General features: G+C 36.8%; 3 protein-coding genes across 3 annotated transcripts; 2 read left to right on the top strand and 1 right to left on the bottom strand.

The window, feature by feature from the left end:
- Positions 1 to 4463: 4463 nt before the first annotated feature.
- On the top strand, positions 4464 to 7136 carry LOC140864667 (uncharacterized). The gene is made up of 7 exons (XM_073268959.1): positions 4464 to 4918; positions 5429 to 5670; positions 5752 to 5848; positions 6082 to 6265; positions 6474 to 6555; positions 6676 to 6730; positions 6829 to 7136. Exons 1-7 carry the CDS (start codon positions 4523 to 4525, stop codon positions 6895 to 6897), a joined length of 1125 nt encoding a protein of 374 aa, XP_073125060.1. The 5' UTR covers positions 4464 to 4522; the 3' UTR covers positions 6898 to 7136.
- Positions 7137 to 8249: 1113 nt separating this feature from the next.
- Positions 8250 to 8985, top strand: LOC140864584 (signaling peptide TAXIMIN 1). Its single transcript, XM_073268861.1, has 2 exons — positions 8250 to 8560; positions 8683 to 8985. The coding sequence occupies exons 1-2, from the start codon at positions 8454 to 8456 to the stop codon at positions 8804 to 8806; spliced, it is 231 nt and encodes a 76-aa protein (XP_073124962.1). The 5' UTR covers positions 8250 to 8453; the 3' UTR covers positions 8807 to 8985.
- Positions 8986 to 9114: 129 nt separating this feature from the next.
- LOC140864583 (uncharacterized) lies at positions 9115 to 10885 on the bottom strand. Its single transcript, XM_073268860.1, has 2 exons — positions 9562 to 10885; positions 9115 to 9458 (listed from the first exon to the last, which is right to left on the bottom strand). The coding sequence occupies exons 1-2, from the start codon at positions 10834 to 10836 to the stop codon at positions 9204 to 9206; spliced, it is 1530 nt and encodes a 509-aa protein (XP_073124961.1). The 5' UTR covers positions 10837 to 10885; the 3' UTR covers positions 9115 to 9203.
- Between the last annotated feature and the right edge of the window lie 281 nt (positions 10886 to 11166).

The following is an 11166-nucleotide window of genomic DNA, read 5'->3' as shown; positions in this document are numbered from 1 at the left end:
TGTATTATGTTTATTTAATTAAGTTATGTTATGTAATTTTTAAGCATGCTCATTCATGTATATGTATGTATTAGTATTAAATTGGTTTAAATTATTTTAAACCCTTGTTATGTTAGCATGTTGGGCCTCTAGGCTCACTACACTGGTATGGTGCAGGTGAGTACGTTGAGGATGACATTGTACCCACCGGAGGCGAGGACGTATGAGCATGCATGCAGTGGCCCCGTGACCGTGAAATATTCTGAGTCGCTATGCATGTGATTGTTCTTGTCAGCATGATACATTTTTATTATTTTCAGTGATTGAGGGTCTAGAATATTTATTTAATTTTTTCAGTGCATGCAAACTTTTATTTACTTATGCAGTATATTTTTAATTAATGTTTGACTCAGATATTTATTATATTTTTAAGAATGCATTTTTATTTAAGTATTTAATTGTTTATTCATTTTAAATATTTTTATTCTGTGCATATATGTATGGGCATATATGTACATATTTTATTTAGTAAGTAAATAAAAAAAAAAAAAATTCCGCATATTTATTTATTATAGAGTTAGGGTCGTTTCACTGCCCATACATAAATGGCCATACTACTTCAATTTCCACCTAAAATATTTTATTTGCTCAACCATAGAACTTCAATCATAGCATAAAAATTGATTTCATGAATGCATGTACTTAAATAAATTGTGTGTCCTTCATATATATTTAATTTAATTTTCTTACTAACATATAAATATTAAAATAACTTAAATGCATAAAAATAATTGAATATATAATCAGGACACATGCAATTTTTCTCATGGATGGTCCTGGACTGCTGGCCTTACACTCAAGCCCATTAACTTAAATCTGGCCCATTAACATACTTAAGCCCAATATCTTAAACTTTAAGCCCAATTAATTAATTTAAGCCCAATTAAATTAATTAAGCCCATTAAAATTACACTAAGCCCAATAACACTTAAACTGGCCCATTGGGCCCAAAAACCCAAAGACTGGCCCATTAAATTTTATGGGCCCAAAAGCCCATAAAATTAATGGACTAACTTAATTAAAATTTTAAAAGTCCAAATAAAATTATTTGGGAGTCCAAATAATTTTATTTCAATTAAATTGACTCAAAAACCCATTATTTCATAAAATATTTTAAAAATAAAAAGACTCGAGCCCGGCCCACCTAACCCGGACCCGGACTCACTTAACCCGACCCACTAACTTACTGACCCGACCCGGACCCCTGACCCGACCCGGACCATGCCTCAAACCCTAGAACCCGAACCCTTACCTATTCTTACCCTCTCGGCCGCCGAGGGCTCGGGCAGCAGGCCTTCATCGCCTGCTGCCGCCCTGCTCCGGCCACGACCGGCCGAAGCGCCGCCGGCAGGACCTCCCCAGGGTCGTGCCGGTTCGAACCATGCCATGGTTCGAGCCCCATGCATTCCCATAACCGAGCCCGAAGCCTCCAATTCCCAAACCCTAAACTGCTTCGGCCAAGCACTCGGCTGAACATGGTGACAACCTGGGCTCGTTTGGCTCGAACCACTCGAGCCACCCGAACCCAGACCACGTACACACACCCCTGGAACCCTAGCCATCAGCCGAACCAAGCATGGAGAGGAAAAAACGTGAGCATGCTTATGAAATACATGAACGATGCGCAAACCATGAACAACCGAATGGATTTTCTGAAAAATTACTAAAGGAATTTCGATGCCTACATTAACCTACATAATACATACTGATATGATGTTAAAAACAAGAAGAAAATCATGCCTTTCACCGAAGTAGTAGAGAAAACGAGAAGGCGACGAGTCCGGGACGACGGGGCGATGACAACCGACTTGAACCTTCAAAAACCGAGGCTATGGTGTTCTTGGAGCTTGCTCGGTGGAGAAGATGAAGATTTATGAGGGTGGCGGCTGATGGAGGGGTTGAGGGATCGGCTAAAGGGGTTTGGGGTAGATTAGGTTTAGGTTTTGATTTAAAATAGGTTTTAAGATAATTAAAAAGGTTTAAATATAAAATATAAAATTTAAAAACTCTAATTAAAAGTTGAAATCTGAAATATTAAGTTAAACATATGAAAATCCCGAAATATTGAATTAAAGGAATTTTAAAAATACTAAAAAGTCAATATTTTGGCTAATTTTGAATAAAAATGGACTCCTAAAATTATATAAAATTAAATACTTAAAATTTTGAGATAATAAAACTCAAAATAATATTTTAAGGCTCTAAAAAGGCTCATAAAATAATTTGGGTGGAAAGTCGTCATCTCGTCCGTCCATGGTCCCGTCTACGCGATCAAATAATTAAAATACTAAAAATCATACAAATCACTAATTATGGGTTAAATGCTTAAAAATAAATTAAATCATGCACAAATAGTTCACATAATTATTTAACCCATAAATCATAAATTTAAATAATTAAATATCCTAATTATGCATGCGGATTTACGTATTTAAAAATACCGGGTGTTACTGATTCACCCCGAGATCCTAGTTATCTCAACCCTGAGTTGATTGGACTCAACTTTGAACTCGATCATCCCCCGATTCACCCCGATCGTGATCCTAGTTATCTCAACCCAGAGCCGATTGGACTCAACTCTGAACTCGATTGTCCGCCGATTCACCCCAATCACCGCTTCTAGTATGATGGTCATTGGTGCATACGTGGTACATCGTAAATAGTACCGTGCCTCCTCTCTTTCCAATGTCCCAATTTGTTCTATAAAAGTTGGTATAAAGAAATCTTGGAGCTGATTGTTGTAAATTGACCTTGTTGATTATCAATTAATATATGTTTTTAGAATTATTTGCTCTTCAATTGATGGATTTGAGATGAAGGATTTTCAAATCCATCGATTTGAAATTTCTTAACTAATCATTATAATAGATTATGAATACACCTAATATAAGTGTTATTTGAAATTCATAAATCAAATATCCTACTCTAAATCAAATTCATCAATCTGATGATTTTTATACTCATATCAAAACGGACTAACAGGAGACAGACTTTAGGGGTGACATACCGTACCATACCATACCGTACCAAATCGAAAAATGCATACCATATACCGTACCGAAAATTACGATATAAGAATATTTTATATCGATACCGTACCAAAAATTTCGATATACCGATTTTCGATATACCAAAAATTTCGATATCTATAACTAGCATACCAATTATACTGAAATTTTATGGTATACCGAGATTTCGGTACGGTATCGGTATATACCGATTTATACCGAAAAACAACTTATATTTTTAAAATTTTGAAAATTTATTGTTTAAAAATATATATATTTTTAAATTTTCAAATTTCATACCGTTACCGTACCGAAAAATTCGGTATCGTTACCGTACCGAAATATTCGGTAAATTCAGTATTTTTTTCGATACGATAGCCTCGATATATCGAAAATTCGATATTTTTCCCCACCCCTAACAAACTCATGATTTGTCAAAATCTATCATTAGGCGGAGCGAATCGACCTAGACCGCTCACCTAATTTAGGTAGCGAGAATGACCAACCCGATGAACTCACGTGTAATTTGACAGATTTAGATATGGGTGGCCCGCAACTTACCGCTATCCACCATTTGGTGGGAGGGGTCGTCCCAACATTTAAAATTTATCAATCAAATTTCTAGTTCGAAATCAAATGCATCAACCTAATAATTCACATAAAAGACTTGTAATAAACAGGAAGAATAAATTAAAGATAAATAAATTGAAGATATGAATTCTATAGACCAATCCATAAAACAAATTAGATAATATATACATTTATTTCGGATGCTTTCAAGTGATTTATGAAAACATGTTTTCAGAATAAAAATTAAAACTCATAATTAATACTTGATTTTATTTTTAATAATTAAAATAAATCAAAAACATCACCTCATTGTCTGCTACGTTAACATATATATCTTTTGTGATCAATAATTTTTATGTATAGGTAAAATTTAATATTTTTTATGTAAAAACAAATATTTTTTTCTAAGTTATGTCATATTTTGACCTTATCATAATAATCTATTTTACATATAATATAATATTGATTTACGTTTATGTCCTATAATTAAAGTGTTGTTTTTATTTTTATAACTCTATATATTTTTATATGATTTTACATATAATATAAATAAAGAAAAACGTTGTTATTTTATAATGGTAAAACTTTGATTTTTTATTCACTCTTTTATATAGGTGTAGATATAGATATAAATATAGATATAGATATATACAGATATAGATAGATTAATACATGTGAGATATTCTCATGATGATTAAATCGGACAAATATTAAAATCAATTGAATCTGAAGATGTCGATAGTTGTTTTGTTTTGGAATAATAATTTATTATTATTATTTTAGAGAAGTATGATATTTTATATTCACCTCTTTCAAAATTTATATATATTTTTTCGTATGTTATATTTCCAATACAAATTAAATCTACACCTCAAATTTGCAGGAGGTCGCTTCAGCTGAGAGCAATGCAGTTGATAGTGTCTCCAAAAATCAATCCACCCCTCAAATTCTTCCGCGCCATCTCCTCTTCCACTTGGATCGAATACCCACCACTACGCAGCCACCCTCAGTGGTCCGGCCTCCACCACTGGCGGCGCAGCCCACTCAACGATCACCGCTATTGGGGGTCCAATGGTCCAATTCAAGAACCCCATGAAACTGAAACCGCCTCTCGTTCTTTTCCCGCTATCGATTCATGTGCTTCGTTAGCGGAAATGGGTGCGGCGGTTCTTTCCACTGCTAATCCCCTTCTGAAAGCTAAGCTTTCTCATTTGGCTTATGCGAAATGGAGAGAAAAGGGTCTTCCCGTTGGAGTTTCCGATGCACCCCTCGCGCCTGCCCGTCCTTCAAGACCACTTCTGGTAGTTGTTTTGTTCCATTGTTATTTCTTGTTGTAATAAATGCCATGTTTTAAAAATTTTATTTTTTTGGGGCTAAGTTGTTGTTTAGCTTCACTTGCTGGATTCCTTTGTTTTTGACATTACATGTACTACTTGAATTGATGCTTCAGAACTATAGATTGGTCCCAGAGAGTGGCTGATTCATCTATTTCTCGGATCCTTAAAACCCTTTATAGTCACACCAATATAGTATTATTTTTTAAGCTTGTGGTAGTGTTCATAAATTATTTAACTTGGGCGGTTTCAAATCGTATTTTACTCCCAACCAGTTTAGAGTTTCAGTTATAATTCACAATAATCATTCTTTTGCTTTAATTCTTTTGTTTCATGTTTTTAGTGCTAATGTTGACTTGGTCAGTGCTTGCGCAAATGATTGGTAATTTGAAATGTGATTGGCTTCTATAAAGTGTTTGGTTTGCATATGGTGGCACACTCATTCCTTTCATCCATTGATGGACGTTTTTCATTCAGGTTTCCCCTAAAGAAATTCCTCCCCCCAAAAGCTCGGGTTTGCCTCTTAATGCATATATGCTTCATAATCTTGCTCATGTGGAGCTAAATGCTATTGATTTGGCATGGGATACTGTTGTTCGATTTTCTCCATTCATGGAGCTTCTTGGAGAAGGGTTCTTTGCTGATTTTGCTCATGTGGCTGACGACGAGAGCCGGCATTTCACATGGTGTGTACAGAGACTGGCAGAACTTGGATTCAGGTAGTGATGAATCAAACTCAGGAAATCAGGATTCTGGTTATTTCACTAAACTTTGATTATATTTTCCCTTTCTTCGAGTAGCTATGGTGACATGCCTGCACATAGTTTTCTATGGAGGGAGTGTGAGAAATCATCGGGTGATGTTACTGCACGGCTTGCAGTGATTCCATTGGTTCAGGTTCTCTCGTAGTTCCTCAACGGCATCGTTAAAACTGAAACAATAACATGGGTTTGCTTAATCACTTGATAAATATTCTGCCTGTTTTAATTTCATGGAGTAGTTTGCTAGTGCTTGAAAGAACTAACTTTTACAGCTGACTTATGTTGTTCATAGTCGATACTTGCTAAAACAGTGAAGCAAATATTCTTACCTTTGTTTACTTATAAACAAGTGTTTTGTTTCCATTGTAGGAGGCTAGAGGACTAGATGCTGGGCCTCGACTTTTCAAAAAGCTGATAGGCTTCGGAGATCACAGGACCTCAGACATTGTTGCAAAGATAGCGGATGAAGAAGTCGCACATGTAGCAGTAGGTGTTTATTGGTTCGTTTCAGTCTGCGAAAGAATGGGTCGCGTCCCTTGCTCAACTTTCAAAGGTTCATCTATTCTCCCTAAACACTATTTATTCTGGACTTTCTGTGGTATACCTCACCCGGTGAGTCGTAATAGTTATCGATGGTTTTATATGAATCTTGATGGATTCATCCGTTATCAAAAGACAGTCAATTGCACTCGCCACTTATTTGTGGCAAAACAAGAGATGTTGAGGGCATTCTCGTTAACTTCCTCTCGATCATCTAACAGAAATTCTGGATGAATATAACGTGGAGCTAAAAGGTCCTTTCAACCATTCAGCACGTGAGGAAGCCGGTATTCCACAGGAATGGTAAACATTAATACACTTGGATGAACTATATCTATGAGTTGGGAAAATATCTCTGGGTTCTTCAAGTACTGCTGAACTTAAAAAAATCCAACAGACTAACAATGTTACCGTGTTTTCTAGGTATGATCCGCCATCCACTGCGACGAAAGTGGAGGAAAACAGCAAGCTTTCTGAGGTATGCCATTCTTAGCTGGAGTAAGAAACAATTTTTCGATGGTCTTTTTCAAACTTTGGCTAGCATGTGATTCCTTAGTTATCGAAACATTATTGCAGGTATACGACAGGCTTTCTTGCATAATTTCTATGGAACAAAGAAATTCAAGTTTGGACAGAGAGATATGAACAATGATTGTGATGGATTGGACTCTGAAATTGCAAGAATGGATTGTCTGCATTTCAAGTTTATTTTTGCACGTGATGTAAATATTACTAGGATCTCGTAATTTTTATTTTTATGTGTTATTTTTTTTTTTTTTGTGGATTTATCTGATACATGTTACAAGTAAGCAGAATGGCGTCGCTTATTTTGGAAGAAGACTAAACCAACGGGAGGTTGCAAGTTGCAACATCAATAATTTGAACTCAATGATATATCTCTCAATAAAAAAAAAAATTATAAAAGACGAAGGTATATGTTGAAGTTTTGTTATTTTGTAATTTTGATTTCGTATGTTTATCTTATTTCAGATTTTAGTTTTGTAATTTTAATTTTCGACAATTTTAGTTATTTTTTTTTATAGATGTGATATCGTACACGTCATTGTCACATGCTGCGTTGGTTTTATGTCAATGTTAAGCCAAAAAAATAATAAAATTACAAAAACAAAAACAAATATGACAAACTAAAAATGAAATTCAATAAAAAAATCATAAAAAAATAAATATAAATGACGAAAAAACAGTTTTCTCAAAAAATAATGATAAAGTGTCGTGTAAGATTGAATATGTGTACGTACTTTATCAAATCCATTATTCTTTTGAAATTAGAGTTGGTAATGATATATAACTCAAATAATCTAAATCAAGTTGTCTTATTTATCATCATCGTACTTGAATCCTTATCTGTTACATAGACGGAAATTAGGATTAGGAACAACAAAGTCAAATTTCTTAAGCCATACATCTTTCCCAATAGAGAACCATTCAAAATTTTAGTCTACGTCTTGAATGATATTTTGCCCTAAAAAATATAATTCTTTCCCATGTAAAAATGCAATTTACGTGTCCATCTGTTAAACTAATAGAATTCAATGTATGATTCAGAGGAACAGCCCCCAAGCTGACACGAAGAAGTAAGGTTTGGATAATAATGGCGATGTATAACAATTAAATGTGATCACATGTGGTGAGCTGTTCAAAATATATATGTTATGCCCATCGGGACTCGAGCATCATCTGTTGACTCTTTAGTTTTATTTTATTTTTACTTATTATAAATTTTAATTTGAGGTTTTTAATTAGTACACGCTTTTAATTTTAGCTATAACTATATTTTATAATAGACTTAAAAATAATATTTAGACTTGAGAAATTAGATTCATATAAATAAATTGTTCGAATGAATACTTAATAAGTGTTTAGATGTTACGCTCTCTAAAAATATGAACAATTTATTCAGTACACATGATGTCGAAAATTTATATGCAAGATTAAAATTTTAAATCTTAGATATGTCATCATGTTAATGTAACATGAAATTTTTCAGTGTTGCGTGATTGATAAGCCATTGAACGTGGCCTCTTATTATCGCTCTTACGCATACGACAGATGACCAAAAACGAGAACACATTCCCAATATATAAGCCCCCTCAATTCCCCCATGGGAATATCAAGAACTAAGAACAAAAAGCCAGGAAGGAATTTGAAATTCAGTTGTCGTCTCTCCAGAAGATCATAGTATGTGCTGCAATGGGGATTGCAGGCCTTTGGGCTTCTTATTGGGTCTGCCCTTTGCGTTTCTTTCCCTGCTCGTCTCCCTCGTCGGTATACTCGTCTGGATTGTCGGGTGAGAGTCCATTCGTTCCGAAAATTTCTTTGATAATCAACTGTATCATGCTCTGTTTTTGTTTTGTAAATACCAAATTATATTTATTGATGCGGGATTTGGTGTGTTGATCGTGAAAATAGGTTGACTTTGAGCTGCATATGCCCGTGTTGCCTGTGCGTGACGTTGCTGGTGGAGCTGGCGCTGGAGCTCATCAAAGCTCCCATTCATGTGATGGAGTGGTTCACTTCTAAAATCCCTTGCTGATAGGTTTTTCGTTTTTTTTCTTTTTTTTCCTTATACCTGGATCCTCTTCTTATTATTGATTTCTTGTTTATTCTGTTGATTTTTTTAGCCGATCATCTGTTTGTTCTAGTGACAGTATTCGATTTTCTACTTGTATTCTTCCCCCTTGAAATGGTATATGCGTGCATAATTTGTTGGTCTTTCCTGTACTTTCTTGTTTTTCGAGAGAGAGAGAGAGAGAGAGAGGAGAACAATCATGGATTCTTCATTATTCTTTGAAATTAACTTGAAACATTTCTTGATCAACAAAAGAACCAAACTTTGGACGCTATGCTTTATACAAAACGAGATTATTCACTATTCAGCAGCACGTTATTTTACACCAACACCAAAAGCATCCGAAAGGAGGACTCTTGATCTAAATCTCTTCTCCAGCTCCACGATATGGCTCACCTTCTCTATCCTTGGATCCACGATCCTTCTGTTCCAGAGCTTGCATTGGGTACTGGCCGACAAGTAGGTCCTTAGTTGTCTGCCCAATTTCCATTAAAGTTTCGCCAATGGCCTGAAAGACGCCACCGCCACCGCCGTTCCTCGGCCTTGGCATTTGTTCATCTTCAGCTCCCCCATGAAAGAACTTTTCTGTTGGCGCTTCCCTTTCTCCCCTCTCTCCCTATGTGAAACCAAACGTCAATTAAGCATCATACACACAAATAAATGAATAATAACAATGAAAAACTCAAATGCATCAAGTTAGAATAGAGAAACTGGTTTACCATCTCGTGCGAGGCTTTCTTTTCTTCCAAATCTTTCTGGGCATCTACCTTCTTTCCACCAGCATACTCTGCCGCTTTGTCTTCACTTGTCACCACCGTCTCCTTAGCAGCCGCCAGTTTCTCCGCAGCATAGTCCATCACTGTCTGTCCAGCACCAACAACCTTATCCTTAGCAGCCACCGTTTTCTCCCCTGTGTACCCTGCCACGCTAGATGTTACACCAGCCACTGCTTTGGTGGCATCCGCCACCTTCTCCAGAGTATAATGGGTTGCTCCCCAACCAGCCGCAACGGTCTGATCCTTTGCCTCTGCGGCTACTTTCCCAACATATCCTGCAGCACCTTTTCCACCTTCCATTGTAGCGTCTTTCGCAGCCACTGCTCTGTCTCCAACATAGCTTGCAACATTTCTAGTGGTATCCATTGTCGTATCTTTTGCCATCTTGGCTTTATCAGCGGTGTATCCAGCAGCAGACTGGCCCGTCGAGGCAACAGTATCCTTTGCTCCCACCATCTTTTCCACTGTATAATCCTTAGCCTGCTGGCCCTTTTCGATTGCAGTGTCCTTCAAAGCACCACCTTTTGCTGAGACAGAATCCTTTGCCTCCACTGCCCTCTGCGCGGTGTAATCCTTGGCCTGCTGGCCCTTTTCGAATGAAGTGTCCTTCAAAGCTCTACTCTGGTCCGCAATATACTGACCTCCCCTCTGAATTCCTTGAAGAGCATTGTCCTTTCCTTGAATTGCCGATTCTTTGGTCTTCTGCACAGCCGCGGCCCCTGATTCCTTAGCCATCTCATATCGCTCCTCCGCGGCCCTGATCGCCTCCATGGAATTCTGCTGAGCCGTAGCCCTCAATTGCGAGATATCCTCCAACGACGGCTCTTGTCTCCCTTCTCCTTCCCTTTCCACATCTTCCCAATCCCTCCTTTCACGTCCCCATTTCTTGCCTTCTTCAACCTTGGTTTCCTCAACTCCAACAGGAAGAGTCTCGTACTGGTGCACTTTTCCCGCTGATCCAACAGAACCCGGAGACCCTTGCGGCGATTTGGCCTTCTCAGCAAGAGACTCGAAATGGGTTCTCATTTTTGGAACCACAACCTTCTCCACCTCCGTGTTGCGCTTATCGGCGACATTTTCCCTTCTCACTTGCTCCGAAGCCATAGTCAAAGTCAAACGATCAAATATTATCTTTGCTTTTTGCGTAGTTTTTCTTGCGAGTGGTGAATGGAGAAAAGACTGTTGCTGCTTTATAAAGCGAAGGAAGGGGATGAACATTGGCGGTTGCTTTGATAAAATTAAACAGTAGATTGACAGGTGTTGACATATTAAGCAACGAAACTGAGTCAGCAATCAAAATGTCCTTTATTAATGACACGTGCCCCAATGATTGAAGCATGGGTTTCCATGTTCCTATCCCACGATGGTAAATAATTTTATCCTCAACCCTGATTCTATGGGGTAGCATTAAAGGGTAAATTTAATTTAATTTTTTTATGTAAGTCCAACTATTATTTTATTTATATATATTTTCATCCATCCACGTTTAAGCAGCTGAACCGTTACATATTGAACATCATCTTATTAAATTAAACTCAGTTAATAGAA

This window comes from Henckelia pumila, chromosome 4, assembly GCF_033568475.1.
Source record: "Henckelia pumila isolate YLH828 chromosome 4, ASM3356847v2, whole genome shotgun sequence".
Taxonomy (NCBI): domain Eukaryota; kingdom Viridiplantae; phylum Streptophyta; class Magnoliopsida; order Lamiales; family Gesneriaceae; genus Henckelia; species Henckelia pumila.
The sequence above is the reverse complement of the archived record's forward strand: the minus strand, read 5'-3'. Positions and strand labels throughout refer to the sequence as shown.